This window comes from Patagioenas fasciata, chromosome 1, assembly GCF_037038585.1.
Source record: "Patagioenas fasciata isolate bPatFas1 chromosome 1, bPatFas1.hap1, whole genome shotgun sequence".
Lineage (NCBI taxonomy): Eukaryota > Metazoa > Chordata > Aves > Columbiformes > Columbidae > Patagioenas > Patagioenas fasciata.
In genome coordinates, this window is record NC_092520.1 from 177,445,850 (window position 1) to 177,464,982 (window position 19,133).

Sequence of the window (19,133 nt, forward strand, 5' to 3'; positions counted from 1 at the left end):
TTTGGGAGTTCAAATCTAAAGTTGATGGACTCTAGGCTACCTTTTTCTATCTAAAAGTGTGCCTGCCAGTGACCTGCTGGGCCCCAGTCCTAGCAGTGAGCTTAAGAAACAAGTCAGCTTGTGCGGCACCTGGTTCAGTTGCCCTGTTGTGGGCTGCAGAAATGATCGCTGCCTCTTGAACAGAACCTGGACAAAACCTCCGAAGTTTTGCCCTTTTGATCAATGAGCTGAAAATAAGCATACACCAAGGGGTGACAGGGTGGCAGAGAATCTGCACTTTACTCTCGTTGGCCTTTTGTTTAATGCATAATTTGAAAGTGCCATGTTTAGCTTTAACTTTTATAATTAAATGGCAACTGTTAAAAGTAATTTTAAGATTGCATTCTTGTAAAATTTTTTAAATTTTTTTTTTTGTTAAGAGAATTATAGTGTGTGTGTGGCATCTGAGAGCTTTCCACTGTTTTCCCTAACGTCTTGTACTTCCTTCCCTCTCCCCCCACCTTCCCTTTCTTACTTTCAGGTTAACAATGCCACTGCGCGAGTGATGACCAATAAGAAGATGGTCACACCTTATGCAAATGGTAAGAGAGACTGTTCGTACTAATGATGAGCTGAAGGGTTTGAAGAAAGACGAAATGGAAAAACCATGACCTCTCCTCAGAACCAAAAAAACTAATTTCTAGTGTTTTTCTTCAGTATAATGGTTAAACATTTATGAAGGAATGCCATTTTATAGCTGGAGAAGTGGAGACAGGAGTAGTGGCCAAGCTGGTAAAGAAGCCAAGGACTGATGGGTTTCCTGTCACTACTGCACCCGATGCTGTACAGTGGGATATGCAGCGTTCCTGATCCTTACTGCCAACATGTAGATAACTAAATGTGTAAGCAGAAGCATAACTTAGGATACATAATTGGATATATCTCAGTTCAGGCTCTAACTGTAAAAGTACAGCTGTCCCCAGGCAGTTGGGAAAACAGAAGCATTGCACTGCTTGTTGGCTCACTTTTTCTTACAGACCGTGCCTGTGTTCAGTCATTTTCCAGTGAACCTGAATAGAGAAAGACCAATTTGTCTGGGTAATGAAGAATCCTGTTTCACTGGGATATCTTGGTTCTTCTGTCTGCGCAGTAATTTTATTGCATGGGCATATATAGCATAAAAAGTTGTTCTTCTGACAGAACTGAATGCTGCTTTGATACATATTTTGAATCTGGGTTTTTGTCCTGAAACAGGCAGAAAAGTTATTTTTTGTCTGAAAATTTTCCCAAATAGCTTCAACAAGGCAGGAAGCTGCATATAGGTGGTTGCTAGTGTGAGAATACATTTTGATTACAATGTTGACATTCAGAAGTCAGAAGATACAGATTTTGTTTGTGGCTCTGCTACTGCCTGGTTACGAGGCTCTCCGCAAACCCATCTCTTTTTGGTTACAGAACTGGGGAAACAGAGGCAGGCAGAATGGCTGGGATTCTGAGTCTCAGTGTCTGAAAAGAACCAGGAGATCTTGTAGTAAAACGCAGTGCAGCAGCAATGTTCTGTTGTTCTGAAAACAAGGGCAGAAAATGCATATGACTATTTGGTAACAGAGCTTGTCTTACATAGCAATGACTTGTGAAATCCTGATAACGGGCAGGAGTATTTTGCTTCCACAGCCTGCAATTTGAAGCCAGCTTTAAAGCTACATAAAGGTATTCTAGTGTTAGGCCAGACTTAAGGCATACTGATGAGTGGTTTTATGACTGTTTCCAAATCTGAGGGTTGATCCCAGTCCCTTGCTGCCACCACTCACTGGAGTATTTTGCCATCAAGGTGGGCAGCGCAGCAGCAGCACGCCCAGTCTTGCGGAGGGAGCGAGCGTTGCACCTCCTGTTGATTATCTGCCAGCAGATGAAAGGGTGGTGTGAGTGGGCTGCAGTTCACGAACGTGTTTGTATGATTTCTAGGCTGGTTAGCGCTGTTCAAACACAGTAAGTACATCAGGACTGTAAGACAGAGGAAGGGTATGGATTTATTTAGATAAAAATACCTGTATGATTTGCTAGCTGAACAGCCGAGATCATTCTTCAATGGAGTACTTCGTGGAAACGAGCCCAAATTGTGATGTTAGCTTTACACCCCTTGCTTCACTCCCCATGTAGAAAGGTGGGGGAAAGACAGATGTGTTTCTAGATCTGACTGGGAAGTGCGTTCTTCTGCGTACCCCCATGACTGCTTTAAGCACTATTCTCTTGTAGGTTTTGTGTTGATGATTTGCAGTTCCTGCCAGTTATCCAGATTATATTAAAATCAGTTCTTTGTGAAGGCTTTCACCTGAAAAGCAGCATAAAGACGACAGGAAATACTAAAATAACACAGAAGAAAATGTGAGATGAATAGACCGAATTGCTTTTCTGCACCATAGTCATGTGATTCAGTTAGTAAGGGAGTTCAGACGCCGTTGCTATTTAGCAGGTCTCTAGCAAATAAGACAGAAGGCTGTTTGGAGAATTTAAGGCTATAAATTGATTTGCCCGGGGTGACAATCCGGGCCAGTGGCTCTAGAGAGCTTTTCGATCCGCAGCATTCCCAGTGAAAGCAGGGAGGAGCTGGCAGCAAGGTTCACACAGAGAACGCAGGGTCGCAGGGTGCTGGTGGCAAATATGCATATAAGGTAGTTGGCATTCCCTCAGCGGCGCCTCTGCCCTGCTGCGGATCAGCTGATGTTTTGCTGTTCCCTCCAATACAGCGACCTGTTCCTAGAACTTGACATTAGAAGAAAAAGGCAGTTGGCCTCCATCTACACCAAGGGGGATTTGAGGCGAAGCAGAAATTGGAAAGAGCTGTGCATGTGAAGCTGGGGCACACGCAAGAGACGGTTCCCCTGCCCTGCGCTGCCCACTCCTTCTCTTGGTGTAGATTTTGGCATTCACTGCGGTCTTTGTTGTTTCAGGTTGGAAGTTGAGTCCTGTGGTTGGAGCGGTGTACGGCCCTGAGTTATATGCAGGTAGAGCTTAAGTAGACACTTCCACTTCTGCCATTTAACTGCAGTGGTGTTTGTTTATGTTCTCAATCTGCTGTTTCTTTATAACCTTTTTACTTTGTTTTGTTTTGTTTTCTTGTTTTTTTTTTCTATTCTTTTTAAAATTAAATTAGCGTCCAGCTTTCAAGCAGATGTCTCGCTGGGCAATGACGCCGCAGTGCCCCTGTCAGGAAGGGGGGGTATTAACACTTACATTCCTTTAATCAGTAAGTAGCCCCCTTCGGCCGCTATATTGTTAATGTGCTTGAGTTAACGATGACTTGTTACCCTTCTTCTCTTCAGTCTGTATAATATATACTTGAAAGGATGGGTCTAGCCTGGGAATGAGCTAAAGTGTACTGTGCAGTGGCTGTAACTTATTCATCTGCAGTGTGTTTCTGTACTAGCGAATGGGTCTTTCTGAGAGACAAGGAGGCTGCAGAACAAGGGGAGGGTGCGTGTGAGGAATAGGCCATTCCCTTCCTCCCCTCCCCCTTTTGAAAACAGAGAAACCAAACAGACAAATCCCTAAAGTACATATTATACAAGCTGCTAAACCGCGAGTCTGCAGGGTTCCCAGTGGCATGCACCTCGATGCACGTTGGGTTGGGTTTGTGCCCTGGGACTCCTTCCCTCTTGGTATCTGTTTATTACACATTTGCAGATGCCTGTGAGGTTTTTACATCACTTCATCATGAGCCAGTTTACTTCAGCATAAAGGGTAATAAAGCAGGCTCCAATATACACGGAGCCAGTTATTGGTCATACTTGTTAAATGAAGGTGGGCTCTCAGTAAACTGGCAATTTATGGGAAATTTCTGCTGCTGTTATATGGGCTATCTTGTCTTTCAGGCTTTAAAATGAACATACAGAGCATTGGGTGGCAAAGAGTGGGAGGGGAAAGGAGGGAAGAGACTGATGTAAGTTGGTTGACTTTAAGGGCCTCTTGACAAATTATTTTAAAGAGCCTCTGCAGTTTTGGAAGAGCCGCCTGCTATATTGATAGTAACTCTCTGCGCTTCTCGGACTTTAACCAGACTGCATGATGGTGTCAAAAGGCGGGGGGAATTTGTACCCTGTCTGTGGTGGGTGAGGCATGCCCAAGCATTAACCTCTTGCATGCCAAACCTCTCTGCAACCCCTCTTCCCCCAAAGGCCCTGGTGTAGCAGGAAGTACGTATGGGATGCTTGCTGGGTTATAAGCATGCCCCTCTGCAGAATTGATGCAAAATGTCCCACCGCTGTGGAGCTACTGTCTCACTTTGTTGGAAGCAGAGGGTTCTCTCTGAGCAGGAACTCAGATCCTTTTCACCCTCCACCTTGTCTGTCTTTACAGTTCCAGGCTTCCCCTATCCAACTGCAGCCACCACAGCAGCCGCGTTTCGGGGAGCCCACCTGAGGGGCCGAGGAAGGACAGTGTACGGGGCAGTCCGGGCGGTACCTCCCACAGCCATCCCTGCCTACCCAGGGTAAGCACTGGTCACGAGAGCAGAGTGCTCTGCACAAACATGTCAAATAGCTGATTGGTTAATCAAAAAATAGCTAAACTTGTCTGGATGGTGAGAGTCAGGATATTGCTAGTGCCAGAGCATTCTGCACATGATGGCATCCAGTGGGGGCAAATCTAAATTTTTTTCATGTTAAGTTCTTGACTGAAACAATTCTCAGTACTTGCAGCAGCTTAAAGCGCTGATGGATTCCTTCTCATAATTTCCAATTTGTCTATGTGGTATTTGTCATCCATTCACCCAATATGTTATAGCACTGCCGAGAAGGACGCAAAGAGAGGAGGTCTAAAATTTCCAAAAGGGTTCTGCTCTTTGCACTCCATTTGTGTTTTCATATCCAGGAATGAGGAGTATTATCCATTACTTCATGCCTCACCATCTGGCAGTAGGACACAGAAGAGCCAGTTACCCACAATGGATTTGCTTTCTTTGTTGGAGACGGTTTAAAAAGGTTTAAAACAAAGATTAATCAAGTCCATTAAATTAAAGTTGGGAGTGGTTGGACTATAGGGAGAACAGAAGTGCAGTGTTCTTCTAACTGTTGTATGAAGTGCAGTGGCAACGGTGAATGCGTGGCCTTAGCATTCTTTGCCCTCTGAGTTTTCCCGAGTAATGCAGTGGAATAGATGCTGTTACAAGAGAGTATTCTGCTGTTGAAGAGTACAGGGAACTAGGTTTGTATGTGAGTTTAGTTTTGGGGTTTTGTTTGTTTATGTGTGATGGAATGACAGATAATTCAGCAAATCCCTTCCAAACTTTTTTTGTTTCTGATTTTGAGGATGCTTTATTCATATTGCCTGTATCTGGAATTTTACTTGCCATATTTTCCAGGCAACGTTCTCAAAAAGAATAGGAGTAGGAATTAATCTTCTAACATGGAGAAGTGGACTTGATCCTTATTTCCTTTAGACTAACCCCAAAAGGGAAGAAAGTAAATCACAAATCTTTTAATAAAAAGAGAGGTGGAAGCCACACACATCAGTGCAAGGAGCTGGCCTGATATATGCTGAATAACTTGCAGTTACCTTCTGTAGCAGGTTAAGTGGAGAGGGCTGCTGCAACCCTTTCTTTTTATAGTCCAGTCTGATGTTTAAAGTGGAGCTCATGGAAGTAAACTTCAGTTGTCATATATCTGTGTAGCTTTGCTCACCAGCAAATCCATCAATATTTGTATTTAATTCACTGGAGGCCTTTAAATGAAACCTCTTACCTGAACACATTGGCCTTCCAAGCAGAGCATTTCTTCCAGGTTATCAGATCCACCACTTCTTGCCATCACTCCTAGTTCATATTCTATATTCTCTAACCACAGCCTCTGACCTGCAACTCCTCCCTCCGTCTGTGGCTCTGACAATGACCCAGTCCAGTTTCATTAGGAAATGCTCCACAGTGAAACAGAGAAGCGAACTCCAGCTGAGTGCTGCTGTCTGACAGAACACTGAATACTTGCACCAGGCAGGGGGATGTGCTCTTCATCTTTGGGAGTGATGCCTGGAGCATTCCCAGTGAGACGCTGTCACAAGTGGTGCGCTGGGAGGGACTCTGGGCTTTGCCTTGGATGTAAATCCAGCCTGAGTCTCATATAAAGGGTGTATTTCCATTTGGAATATGGGCCAGGGTCCAATGATTATCCCTTCCAAATACTGTCGCATGACTCTGTTTACTTACATTGCATTTGTCTGACCCTGCTGACTGATTCCATGCCTTCGTGGGTAACCTACTATCCAGTAAACATTTGCAGGGCAGCAGTAAACAAGGCATGGTCACAAATAGCCCAGACCTGTCCCTAGTCCTAAGCACTAGGATGTAATGAACTAATTCTGATGTTTATTGTCATCATAGTCTGAATCTCTACAAGACATTCAGTAGAGGGAATTCGATTCTTTGTGGAATAATACAAAATGCGCTATTCAGTTCCACGTTGCAGTAACCTGTAGGACAGGCACCTTTCCACGTGGGCACTGTGACCTCCATGGAGTCAGGAGCAGGCACATACTCCTAACACCTTACCCTGCATCAGTTGCTTTCTTCCTGGCTAGTGGAAAGATGACACCGTAAGATCAGTCAGCAACACATGAGTGATCAAGTCATAGTGAGTAATGTGGAAGAACACAGTAAAGTAAGCTGTAGGTTAACTGTAACCTGATAGGAGGAATTGGTTTTCACAAACCTCAGTGGTGTTTAAGTTTTAAGTTACAAAACCTAATGGTATCACTGCGTTTGAGAGCTTAGCAGAATTCCAAAAACACAGAATGTAGATTAATAAAAGCTTGTTGGAATTGCCATACTGGATCAGACCTGAAGGCCATTTAGGTTAGAGGAATTTTTCATGGTGCCTAGTGCTAGACACTCCAGAGGAAGGTGCAAGAAATCATACCATTCCTAATAGTTTTAACAATTATTTCAAGAACTCAAGCTGGTATTCAGTATTGCATATGTGGAATGTACATACTTACGTACAGACCCGGGCATTTATCCAGGGCAGATTAGTCATACCTTAGAAAGCAATTGCTCAGACCATTGGAGAGGATGTTAGTCACCTGAGCCTGACCCCAGAATACAAATGCAACCTTCAGTTTATAACTGAGATGGCATTCAATAGGAGTTTGGAGACATTGCAACATCTGATATATAGCAGGAGTAAAACCTGTGCTGGAATATTGCCCTGATTTGTAGCGGCCATGCTGTCTGAACAAGAATGTTGACAAATTACATTTCAGACCAAAAGCTCTAAGAATTAAGTCAAAGCTTGAAAAAAACTCACCTACTGTAGAACTCTCAAAACTAAATAAGCTTGATCAATTTTATTTCTCCAACTGAAGTACTATAGTAAAGAATAATTTAGTTTTGGGCGTGTAAATATATAGAGGATTCACTGACCTGAAACCAAAAGTGGATAAAAGTCAGAGTAGATATGAGGCCATAGGGAACTTTAGGGGTTTGGAGTGGTTTTTTGGTTCCTTTTAGAACGAAGTCAACTCTTGGTATACCTAAATGATATGATGGCTGCTTTACAAAACCAGCATATTTCTTTTTCTTGTGGGTGTGTTTTAGCTCAGCTAGTGGGCTTTTTGCAGATGCCGCTGAGATTTGATAGGCTGCCAGGCTGCTTTATGCTTCTGATCAGTCTACATAACCAGGATGGCCTCTGCGGTTTTCAAATGAAGGAATTCTCTCAGTTTTTGCTAGCATCGAGAATCACAAATATGGATATTCTAGCATATAAATAAACCTTGCTACATTTCAGCCCTGGCAGTTGGTGTCAATCAAGTCCTAACTGAAGGAGAAACGAGGATGCATGTGTGCTTGCTTGGCTGAACTCAGGAAGTCTCGCTCTTACCTGTTATTAGTGGTCCTTGCAGTTTTCTCTGGAGAGCTGATGTCAGCATCTCTTGCTGACAGGATTCTATGTTACAGAAATAGTGGCCTGATCCAATGTGGTAATGCTTATATTCATCCAACTGATTATGTTCAGGGTAACTGTTAAAACTGCTAACCTGTTCATAAACCAACAGTCACTTCTTCTGTCATGCGTTTGCCTTTCCTGCAGGAGCAGGTGGAGTATCACTGCTAAAACACTCCTGGTCCTAGATAGAGAACCCAGCAATGTAAGTCACTGCCCCAGGAACCAAATTCTTTGTTATGTGATTGTCAAAATTTAGCTTCAACAAACATGATCTTATGGCCTGCTTCTCCCTGCTGAAGTGGCTCCCCTCTTCCTCTAACAAGGGTCTCTATCTTCACATCTGCTCCCAGCGCTCTTGGAGACTGTAGTAACTCTGTCCATTGGGAATGGAGTGTACTTTTCCTGGGGAAGGCAGCAAGACTAAATTATTCAAGCAGTAGCTAACACTGCAACAGATTTTTTTTTTTTAATTTTATTTTAGTTTTTAGTAATAGCATGCAGAATTTTGGCAAGATCTGCTGGGCTTCTTTTGTGTGTGCGTGCCTTACAATAGATGGGTGCCTGAGGGTGGCAGGCTCTTGGCAGCATTTCACATTCCATCTGATAAGTAAAAAAGCGATAACCAAAATGAAAGCTTCCATACCTTCTTTTTCCTTAATGCTACTGGTAAGTCATGCACATCAGATCCATGAACATCACAGATGGTGGGGGCTAATGCTTTTTTAAAGCCTTGAGTGAGTTTGTGCACAGCTATTCAGAAGACAAAGCAGGAGGAAATCCCTCATTGTGAAGCACACCTGAACTCAAATGGGTGGGAGTTCCCCTCTCTTCCTTCCTCATCCTTCCCTGACCCCTGTCCCCAAAGAGAGCTGCGTAGTCTTACCTAACGAACGCCCTGGTAAGAGTGGCTCTTTGGGAACCCCAGGCTCTGGTTTGACAGTTTTCCTGCTTGAAGTTCTGAGAGAAAGAAAACTATGTCTTAAAGCAGAAAAAGCACCATCCCGTGGAAACCCTTCCAGTTGCTCCTCTCTGCTACGAATAGGTTGTTCCTACCAGGGACTCCCACTGCACCTTTCAATTCTCAAACCTTGGACCAGTCACCTAACCTTTTTAGCTCATTATCTCTGCTTGTGAAAGCAATGCATTGTGGGTATTTTTGGTTTTTTCTTTTTAATTACATTTCTCTGTGTTTACTTTGATCAGAATTGATTGACTTGTTTTCCTGAGGTGTTGCATCGGTTCTTTATGATGCTGAATAATAATACTTTGCATGCTTGTGTGATCAGCCAAATCTTATCGCATGTCTAATGTGCAGGGTAAAAGCAGGTGATGTATGGATGTCAGAAACAAAGTCATGTGGCCCTGTGAAGCTCAAAATACATAATCATACACAACTCTCTGAAACGTGCTTTTGACATAGGTGACTACAGCCCCTGTGGGATGCCTTCTGAGGGGCTCTTTGATTTCACAAGCCCACTTCATGAAGCCAATGTGTTCAGGGGGTAACTAAAATCATTCCAGGAGAATAACCAGAGTGGAGGTTTCTAAACCCTTGTTTCTCTTCCTCAGGACATCAGATCTTTTTGAGTCTATTTTTATTGTACAAGATGGTGGTTCCCCTCCCTCTCTCCTCTGCATACTGTCTCCCCCTCTGCCCACCCCCTGCCCCTTTGCATGCCATGGAAGATGACTTGGAGCCGTCTAGCGTGCGTGCGCACACACATTCTCTTGCTGATTTGCTCCTGCCAAAAGCCCAGGTTGTGGATTCATACATCACCTGCCTGTGTAAAACGCATGTGCATGCTGCCGTCCTCAATAACCGGAATGTGTTTTCTGTTCTTTTGTTTTTTGTTTTTTTGTTTTGTTTTTTGTTTTTGTGTGGATTTTCTGCAGTGTGGTTTACCAGGACGGATTTTACGGTGCTGACCTCTATGTAAGTACACACACTGGAGCCTTCTCGTCCCCAACCCCTGACAAGCCAGCCTTTTTTTTTTCTTTTGGTTTGTTGGTTTGGTTTGGTTTGATTTTTTTTTTTTTTTTTTAAGTATCATTTACTTTAATTTTCTTCTTCCTTGTGGATATATATATATTTATATATTTAGGAATGCAAGCATGCTTCTCTGTCACTGCGCTTGCCCCTGGGTGCAAGACCTAAGCCTTTGGGTTTCCTGATCATTGCCAGGGTCAGTTTACTGGGTGTCCTGTCCCCCACATGCACACTGCTACTAATCAGCCTGAGAGATGATTAGCAAATTGAAATTTCTCTCAACACTTCTCTTGTGTACATAATTTGGATATGAAAATAACAGGACTGGTTTAGCCTCAGACTTTCCCTTTCCTTCTCCCCTTCCACCCTCCCTTTTCTCTCCCCTCATGGGGCCCTTTCAGGTTTGATCTGTGCAGCCCACACTAAACTGAGCGAGCTGTATGTTTAAAAATGTTCATATGCCACTGGGATGTGGAGATTATCCCTTTGGGGAAGACGCTGGGCCTGATTAAAAATGGAGACTGAGATGCTAGAGTGAAAACTGACATCTCATTTTGCTGTTAGAAACGGTACCTAAATAGGCTGGGTTGGCTCACCTCTTTGGGGAATTGTAAAGTACAAATTTGTGGAGATGTTCGGTTAGAAGAGTCAGCAGCCTCCTCCTGTCTGGGAATTAGTTCTGATACCACGGGAGACTTTGTCCTATCATTGTCTTTGTCCTACCAAGCTAGTCTGTATTGCAAATCTCCAGGGCATCTGTATACATAGGTGGGTTGTGGATGGAGGGATTCTGGCTGGCTGGTGAGAAAGGCAGTTTCCTCTCTGCTGGAGAGCTGTTGCAGAGCAGCTGTGGTAGGTATATGCCTTTCAAAGCCCAAATTTTCAGGTTCACTACTGCCATCACAGCTTGTGGCTTGCCTGGCTCTAGCAGAGTTCCTCTTTGTGGTATTGTAGGTACTAGCTCTTTGGAGCTGGGGAGGTTTCGTATTGGGTAGTGGCACAGTTGGCATAGATTTCACATCCCCGCTCCTTTGAAGGTGCTACTTCTGACATTTATGTAGACAACCCTGGGGTTAGACTCAAGATGGAGTTAACTCTTGGATTTTGTTGATTTGTATGGAGGGTCAAGTCTTGCAAAGGCACTTTTCCCAACACGGTTACAGCAGTTGAAAAACACGCTGTCCGAGCATACAGAGATGGGGTGCATTTCTTCATTCTTACATAAACAATTATCTGCACTGCACAGTCCTTTAAAAATTTATCTGCCTATTCAAGCATTCCTTTGTAGAACTGTGTCAAGGATTATAAAGGGTTCTGGGTTTTCCTGCCTCGCTCCTAAAACACCAGATCTACCAACTACTGACTTTGCTACAGCTAGTAAGCAAGCAAACGAGCAATGCTTAGTCCCTCTTGCCTGATGGTATGGCGTTTAAGTTGCTGTCATGTTGAAGGGGAATCCTGACCAGGGTTAGTCCCTATTTCTTTTGAGAAAGCTCTTTCAGAGCTTCCATTGGAGGTGAGGAGGAGAGGCTTATTTAACGTTTTATGGACAGAGATTTCAGTAATGAAGCATCCCCATAACCACGTGGTGCTGCAGTGCAGTAGCATCACGTAACACAAAACCGAGCTCCCAAGTCACGTTAGAGCTGTTAGGTAGACTTCTGATGACTTTGCTGTTGGTGGCTCTGGTCTCGCTGTCAGAAAGCAGGATGATCGAAGAGGAGACGTATCAGGGTAGATGGTGGTTCTTTTTCCTATGTTATTGCTGCCCAGGTGAACATCAGGAAAAAGCTACCATAATCCAAACATGAAGTTACCTTTTGAATTTGCTCAGCACAGTGTCACTGCAGTGTCCCTGTGCCCCACTGATCTGTCGTGCTTTTCACTGCAGTGTGTAGCTCCCTCTGGTTGCTGTGAAAGGCTTGTCCTGATGGGGGAGGGAATGACAGAGGGTACTTCAGTTAGGACTAGGGGAAGAGTTAAACTGAGTTTCCCTTTGATCTTCTAAGTCTGTAGGGTTGTGTCAAGGAAGGGTGGAAAGGAGCTGAGCTGGCAGGAGTGGTTAGTGGTACGCCAGATGAAGGGGAAGTGTCCCAAATTCGGGCTGTTTTTTCCACATATATGCTGTGCACCAATTTTCTTATTTTCCTCCTCCTCCTCCTTTTCCTCACTCCTTTTTTCTTTCCTGGGGCAACCATCCTGATAGCATTTCTTCTGTGAAGAAGGCATTCCATCTCTTGTTGGATGCATCCCATACTGGCAAGACACCTGAATTCATAAACAACCTGCCCCAGGATGCAGAGGGCTTCATTTTGGCTCATAAGAAAGATTATCTTTCTTCTACAATGGGGTCAATCTGGGTGGCGGGGGGGAAACCCAAACAAACCCACTCATGCGAAGACTGCTCCTGCCTGTGAAAAGCGTGCTTGCATCCACTGGAAAGAAAAGGCTGGTGAGCCCCGCCGTGGGCTGTTTGTATGATTGTTTCTTTCCACAGCTGTGTTTTTTTGAACTGCTCTTCCTGTGTTCTGTTATAGAATAGTCTTACAGGAACCAATCATTAGCGCTAAAATACCTCAGGTAGGAGTGCCAGTGTGACCTGCCAACCGATCAGATTGTGGATTGCAGTGGAAAAAACTGAATTATACTAACCATTCCAGCACCACATTAGAGATGGGAACAGAGGCTTTTTTAGGGCAGCGCAGACTCATGTGTGATCCGAGCCCCTGCTGTAGCAGGGCGGCCTGTGTCCAGATTTCACACCGAGTGGCACTTCATTCAAAACAAAATAATAATATAAATTAAATGGAAGGGTTAACAAGGTCATGCTTGTCCCATTACCATGTAGAAGCACCTGCTGCAATGGACACTGTTGTCCTGTCACCTCTTTTAATTCATTCATGCTCATTCCTGGTGCACTTATGCCAGCCTTCTAATACAGAAATACTGGGAACGGTTCTAGCCCTTTCTGCTTCTTAACTTATGTTACAGGGCATTTTGGGGATGGAGAAGACACATTTGAGATACAATAACTAAAAGATCCTAAAACTGAGCTCGGTGACTAAACCCAGCATGTGATTAAATGTATCTACCTGGTACCATGAGTTACACGTTTCTCCAGGGACCTGGGAATGTTGTGTCTTAGTGGTGTAAAGACTTCAGAGTAAAAAGTGCCAGCAGCACACGTGTGCCTGTCTAAGGCAGCAAGGGAAAAAGAAATGGGAAGCTTTATACCGTAGGATACACTGACGTAGTACGCTGTAGTTTTGGATTTCCTCATGTTCTCTTTGGATTGATCACCTAATATGCACCCGAAGAGTGGAAGAGAAGCTGGACTGACTTTGGGCTGAACTGTATAGTTTCAAAGTACTCATTTATCTACATTAATGTGCTCAGTAATTGGAATGCTGCTTTAGCTGGGACTGCAGCTTCCTGTATGTGTTGTTTTGCCATGTTTGTGTTACTTCAGAGAATATATGACAACATTGAAAAAGCTGTCGTCTAATGCTAAAGGAGGAATTTTTTAGAAATATGTTCTTGCTTCATTGATGAGCCAAGGATGGTAACATCACAGAAGAATAATTTTTAATTTGTGATTTTGTGAATGCTTGGGTAAATACAGTTGTTTGGCAATTAAGATCTAGAGTCTGAAGCACTGCACATTCACATGGGGAAGAGGGTTTAGCACAGCCCCAACAATACTGCCAAGATATCCAGAGAAGCAGAACTTTAATTAAGATAAGCAACATTTGGGGTTGTGTTCATCTCTCTCACATGCTCCCCACACCGTCCAAAGACTGTACCAGAAAGGACTAACCTTGATTTATACAGTTGTTTTGGTTGTTAATTACTGCCCAGTAAAAATGCATAAGCCTTTTCCGTAGTTGCCCTGTTTCCTTGTCAAGGCAGTGTTTAAACTGTCCCTTTGATAGAAACGTCTCTGATTCAATATCTTCGCCAGAAGCTTAGCCACACTCTTCTTTTTTTTTTGAGATGAGGCTAAAGATTTTTAAAACTGAACCTAGATGGGTAAACCCATCCCTGTGAAATTACTTAAATAGATGGAGTGGGAGTTTGCATGGCCGTCCTGGGTTTCGGGGACTGTGCCACTCGATGCTGTCTTCTGTTGCAGTTTGGCTGTGGCACTGGAGGAGTGTGGTGCAGCTAGCAAGGGCCTTTTTTTTTAATTTTTTTTTTTTTTTAATTGGGACACACGATTGTTCGTGTTTGTTGAAGATGCTCTACTCTGTTACGGTTTATATTTACTACAGTGTCCAAAGTGAGTGGCATCAAAAATCACTAGGGGTGGTAGGACCATGTAGATAAGATTACGGATGAGCTCTGCATACCAGTTAAACTTGTGTGTGAACAGGTATAGCAGGAGAAAATAACTAGTACATTAGATAAGCTGAGCAAGGCTTTAGATGCATTGACGGAATTACAGGTGGGTCCTGGGTTATGGAGAACAGGAGCATCAGCTGGGTAAGGCAACCTGCACAGTGTCTGCTTTGCTCTGGACTGGTCCCAGAGCTTGGTGAAAGCATTTACGAAATAACGAGTAATAATTGCAGCTTTCCTCCTCTTTCCTTCACCCTGTTTTGGTGTATTTGGACCTGCTGGTCATGCTAAATACATCCCTGTGCCAGAAACCCCCCAGCTGTCCACACTCATTGCTCCTATGACAGGAATGTACCATGGCCATTATAATCCCCATTTTTGGTTTTATTTGAAGTACACGCAAGTAGAATTTGCAGACCGCTTTGAAATGAGCGGGTCTGCCTGTGCGTGTGTACCCCTATACCGTGACTTTTTTTTTTTTTTTTTAATTAACAGTAGCTTCAATTTTGCATCAGTGCATGGTTAAAAAGCAATACACATGTCAGCTATTTCTTAACTTCATTTCTCCAATGAATTATTTCTCCTGTGTTTTTTTTTTTTTTGTTTGTTTGTTGTGCAGTTGACTGAAGAAATGTTAACATCCCGCTCTAAATCTCTCAGTGGAGTCTCTGTTCCCTTCTCTGATATAACAGATGGGTTATTGCTTGTTATAATTATTAACATTGTGGTGTGGGACAGGGCTAGGGTGGGAGCCATTTCGGGGGGTGAGGGCGGGAGGCTGCGGGAGTCGTTAAGGTTGGAATGTTAACTCCAGTGGTGACTGACTGTCTCCGTAATAGCAGGTTGTTGTGGCTGCACGCTCTAGTACTTGAGGCTGTGTACTTCACTGAGCTTGTGGTAGAGCCTAGGGCAAACTGCTGTCCCAAGAGAATGCTGGGATGGATAGAACTAGCCAATATGAGTCTGAACGTGGTGACTTTGCTGGTTGTTCTAGCTCCAGATGTCAGCATGCTTAGTTTTTAATTTTGATTAATAAATGTTACGCCATTCCCCCTCCCACACCTGATTCCAACCCTTCTTTTCTTTTCTTCTTCTTTTTTATTGTTTTGGTTTGGTTTGGTTTCATTTTCCTTTGAGAGACATGAGTTAAAAGAGAATTACATGATAACCCTTTTTGGTTTCAAACTGCATCTCGCTGTCATGTTCAGAATATGTGCCAGGCGCATTTGAAATGGCTCCTGATCTGAAATGTGGCTGGCAAGTGTGGGACAGAGCGGGAATCTGGGTGCACACTGAAGCCAGCTGCTCTGAGGGGGGTTGTGCCAGGGAAAAATGCCTTGTGCCCAAGTGACAGACCCCATCAATAGTTCAGGAAGCCCCTAAACTTTAGGGAATACAAAATTGGATACCAATGTCGTTGTGGTCTTAATTTAGTGAGGTCAGTGAAGATGTGATTTGGGTTAAGGCTGCACCTCATTCATCTCATCTTCATCATGTTTTGGAGGTGAGAGTAATGGTGGTGCAGTGATAGCATGGCAAAACCAAGCCTAACTTCACCAAACTGTAAATCCAGAACACAGGGGTTGGAACAGGTAGATGAGATTACAAAGGCAAAACTGTGACATGGCATCTCTTTTCACGCAATGTGGTGATGTTTCAGAGGTGTAGATTTGTGTTACTCTTTCTTCTGTTAACTAGAAGATTGAAGAGGTTGTAAATCTCACCACTCTGGAGCAGGGAATGGTCCCCAGACATGTTTTGGATAGCATGTTAGCCTTTGTGGGGCTAACACAGGCCCCTCAAAAGCAACCAAAATTAATTTAAAATCATTACTTCTAATTTAAAAGCTACCTACCTCAAAACTGAGCAAACACACAGTCCTGTAGTAGAGCTGATCTTATACTCTTAGTTACATATAGGGAGAAGATCTATAGGGAATAAGTGATAGACGTATGTTGAGCTGATGATGGAAGTGAAGAGCGTAAGTCTGCCCTTCTGGTAATTTAAAATAAAAAAAAAGCCAGAAGCAATCTGGTGTTTTCTGATATTATTTATGGCTCATTGTGTTTCTAGCAAATCAAAGCCCTAGTTCATTTACCGTTCCCCCATTTGGAGTTAATGAAAACGTGTGCAGAACTGTACAATAAAGAAAGCTCTAACCTGAGCTTCAGAGCCCTCTTTTCTGCCTGCCATGCAGCCTTTGCTCCTAAAAGTCCGGAATATGGCTGGCCTCCCTCCTGCATTGCTGCCCACTGTGCAGAGCCACCTGCCCCAGCCAGCTCTTCCTCCCCAGAGCTCCTTCTGGAAGTTCCAGGAGGAGACTTGCAGCTCTTCCTCTCGCTCAGGATTCACATTTTGCCAACCCAGCTGTAAATACGTTTTTAGTAACTACCTCTTAAGTAAGCACTATAAAGACTTTAACTACGGGTGTGTAGCATGGGCAGAAATGCAGCAGCAATAGACTGTTCTGGCATAATTTCCCCTGGCTTGTTTCCTTCTTACATGCAGGGAGGGGAGAATGGTCTGATTGATATCGATGTCGCTTTGTCGCCAGCCTGAGACCACCAGGGACTGTCTTCTCTGACCATCTCTTCCTGATTGCTTTTTAGCTTCTCTGACTGTTGATACTCGTATATATCTGGACCAAATTAAATTCTAGCCTTTTGGGTTTCCCAGGCTTAAAAAAAGAGAAGGGCGAAAAACGCAAAAGTTTCTCTGAATGATCTCCTTTCTAAAACACACATTTCATAGAAAGTACCTACCTCTGATTTCCCCAGCGTAAGAGAAAGGGGACATAAAAATTACATTGCATGCAAGATTTCAGCTCTTTTCTGGTTTTCAGTTCCTCCACACCAAATTTAATTTCCTGCAGGGATATAACCATGCTCAGGCTTGCTTTAGTTTATTCCTTCTACTAAATGGGGTAATAGAAGAGTCTTCGTGGTCCTTCTGAGGAAAGGAATATACATGAGTAAATGGGCGATGCTTGTGATAGACATGACATGGGAGCTGATGCAGTTTGAAACACTTCCTCTCCTTGTGATGTGTGTGACTTTTTTAATTTCTGGTTTTTTTATGCTCTACGTGGGTGGACAGGTATCTGTAAAGTCAGTTCTCTTCTCTCCTGCAGGGTGGATACGCAGCCTACAGATATGCACAGCCTGCTACTGCAACAGCAGCCACGGCCGCTGCAGCCGCTGCAGCAGCTTACAGCGATGGGTATGTAAGGGGGAGGCATCCCCTGGGGCTAGCTTGCTGTGCTCAGGGATTCAAGGAGCATTGATCCATCACAATACTTCTTTTCCTGTTTCTTTGTCGTACTCTGCACACGCACACATGCATGCACAACGCAACATGAAAGACGTGAATGCACAGTTTGTCTCTCTGTTCCTGGGCAGTGTTGTCCTCCGGTGTATGTGAGCTGGCACAAACCCTGGCCTCTTCCCCATCCTTGTGATTCTCTGCACAAAGGAGCCAGTGTGGTTATGGCCTTAGAGTCCAAAGACCTGGCGTGCCTTGCCAGCTCCTTCCTCTGTGACTCTGGGCAGGCTGGTTAATCACCGGGTGCTTTTCCCTCCCCATCCATAAAGTAAAAATTGCTCAGCTAATACCGTACTCAAGGATGCTTTAACATGCAGTTCTGTATAGATACAAAGGATTATCGTCATCACAGTGCTTGCCTTAAGGTTTTTCATCTCCTGTGCAGCAAGGCCATGTTTTAATTCTAGCGCATGCGAGACCATTAAAATTTATACTCCCTTCTCATTCTGGAGAATCCCTCACAGCTTTCCATTTAGCAGCTGTTAGTGTGCCAGTAGCACTAGTGCCAGCAGTCACTCTCCTCCCAAATTGCATCGTGCGAGGTAAGGGATGCATTAGCTGTCATTTCAAAGGTGCTCACCTCTTTCCTACAGGTCCAACTCATGGTTTCTGCCACATTCCTCCTTGCAGGATGTTCTCTTGCCCATCTCATATGATGCATGGCAACATGCCCGTAGGATCTCTTCGAAGAGGGGCCGCCTGCGTGCATGTGTGTGCATGTATGCATACATGTGTGTAGAAGGGCATGCTGCTTCTTCCATTGCCTGTGGTCAGACAGCTGTTTCTCTGCTCCCAAAGTGACTCTTTTTTTTCTCTTTATTTTTTATTCTCCCTCTCTTCAGTTATGGCAGGGTGTACACAGCAGATCCTTACCATGCCCTTGCCCCTGCCGCTAGCTACGGAGTTGGCGCTGTGGTAAGTGGGATTTTCTTTCTTGTGCTATTTCTCATTTCCAGTATGGGGAACAGCTGTTTACTGCTTATCAGGTAATTAAACTTCACCCAGATTTTTTTTTTTTTTTTTGAGGGAGAAGGCCCTTAGCTGCAGTGCTTGAGTTCCTAGTTGTTCTGCATTCATGTGTGTGAGTGTGGACTAGGAAAGGAACTGGGTTAGAGGGGACCAGTTATTACTTGGTCTTGCACATCACCTAGTACAAAGGAGGTGGTAGACCAATGATCCAAAGTGTCATTCAGTGCAAAGCTGCTTCACTTGGTTCCCTCTTCCGCTAATGGAAGGATGCAGTGTCCTGCCTGCCAGCAGTAGTTACACAAGGGCAGGAATGAGGTGGTTCTGGCATCAGAGGGGAGTACAGCAGATTGCTGAAAACACATGCTTGCCCATCTGCTGTTAGCCAGTGCAGTATCTGTGTTGTTGCAAAGGCTGGAATACAAATGTGTTCAGAGAAAAAGACACCTAAATATAGATACCTGCAGTGTAGCACCTCCATTTGAGCTTCAGCTCATTATGTGGATTCTTTTTGGGATCAATGAAGGAAAAGCAGGTACTTCTAGGATACCAGGTCATCGTGTCTATTTTAGACCTTTACCTTAAGGTGAGGTGAAGAGTGTCTTAGA

General features: G+C 44.0%; 1 protein-coding gene across 21 annotated transcripts in view; it reads left to right on the forward strand.

Annotated features, from left to right (window-relative positions):
• Positions 1-19,133, forward strand: part of RBFOX2 (RNA binding fox-1 homolog 2) — a 175,438-nt gene that overhangs the window by 149,681 nt on the left and 6,624 nt on the right. For 8 of the 21 annotated variants that reach the window (XM_071802295.1, XM_071802256.1, XM_071802259.1 and 5 more), the window contains 8 exons: positions 521-581; positions 2,931-2,984; positions 3,134-3,226; positions 4,336-4,468; positions 9,807-9,846; positions 14,858-14,934; positions 17,369-17,457; positions 18,402-18,474. In XM_071802295.1, coding sequence (XP_071658396.1) covers positions 521-581; positions 2,931-2,984; positions 3,134-3,226; positions 4,336-4,468; positions 9,807-9,846; positions 14,858-14,934; positions 17,369-17,457; positions 18,402-18,474 — 620 coding nt within the window. Of the gene's footprint in view, positions 1-520; positions 582-2,930; positions 2,985-3,133; positions 3,227-4,335; positions 4,469-8,057; positions 8,116-9,806; positions 9,847-12,437; positions 12,481-14,857; positions 14,935-17,368; positions 17,458-18,401; positions 18,475-19,133 lie in introns of those variants that run through there. The other 13 variants (XM_071802302.1, XM_071802290.1, XM_071802296.1 and 10 more) reach the window with 9 other exon arrangements.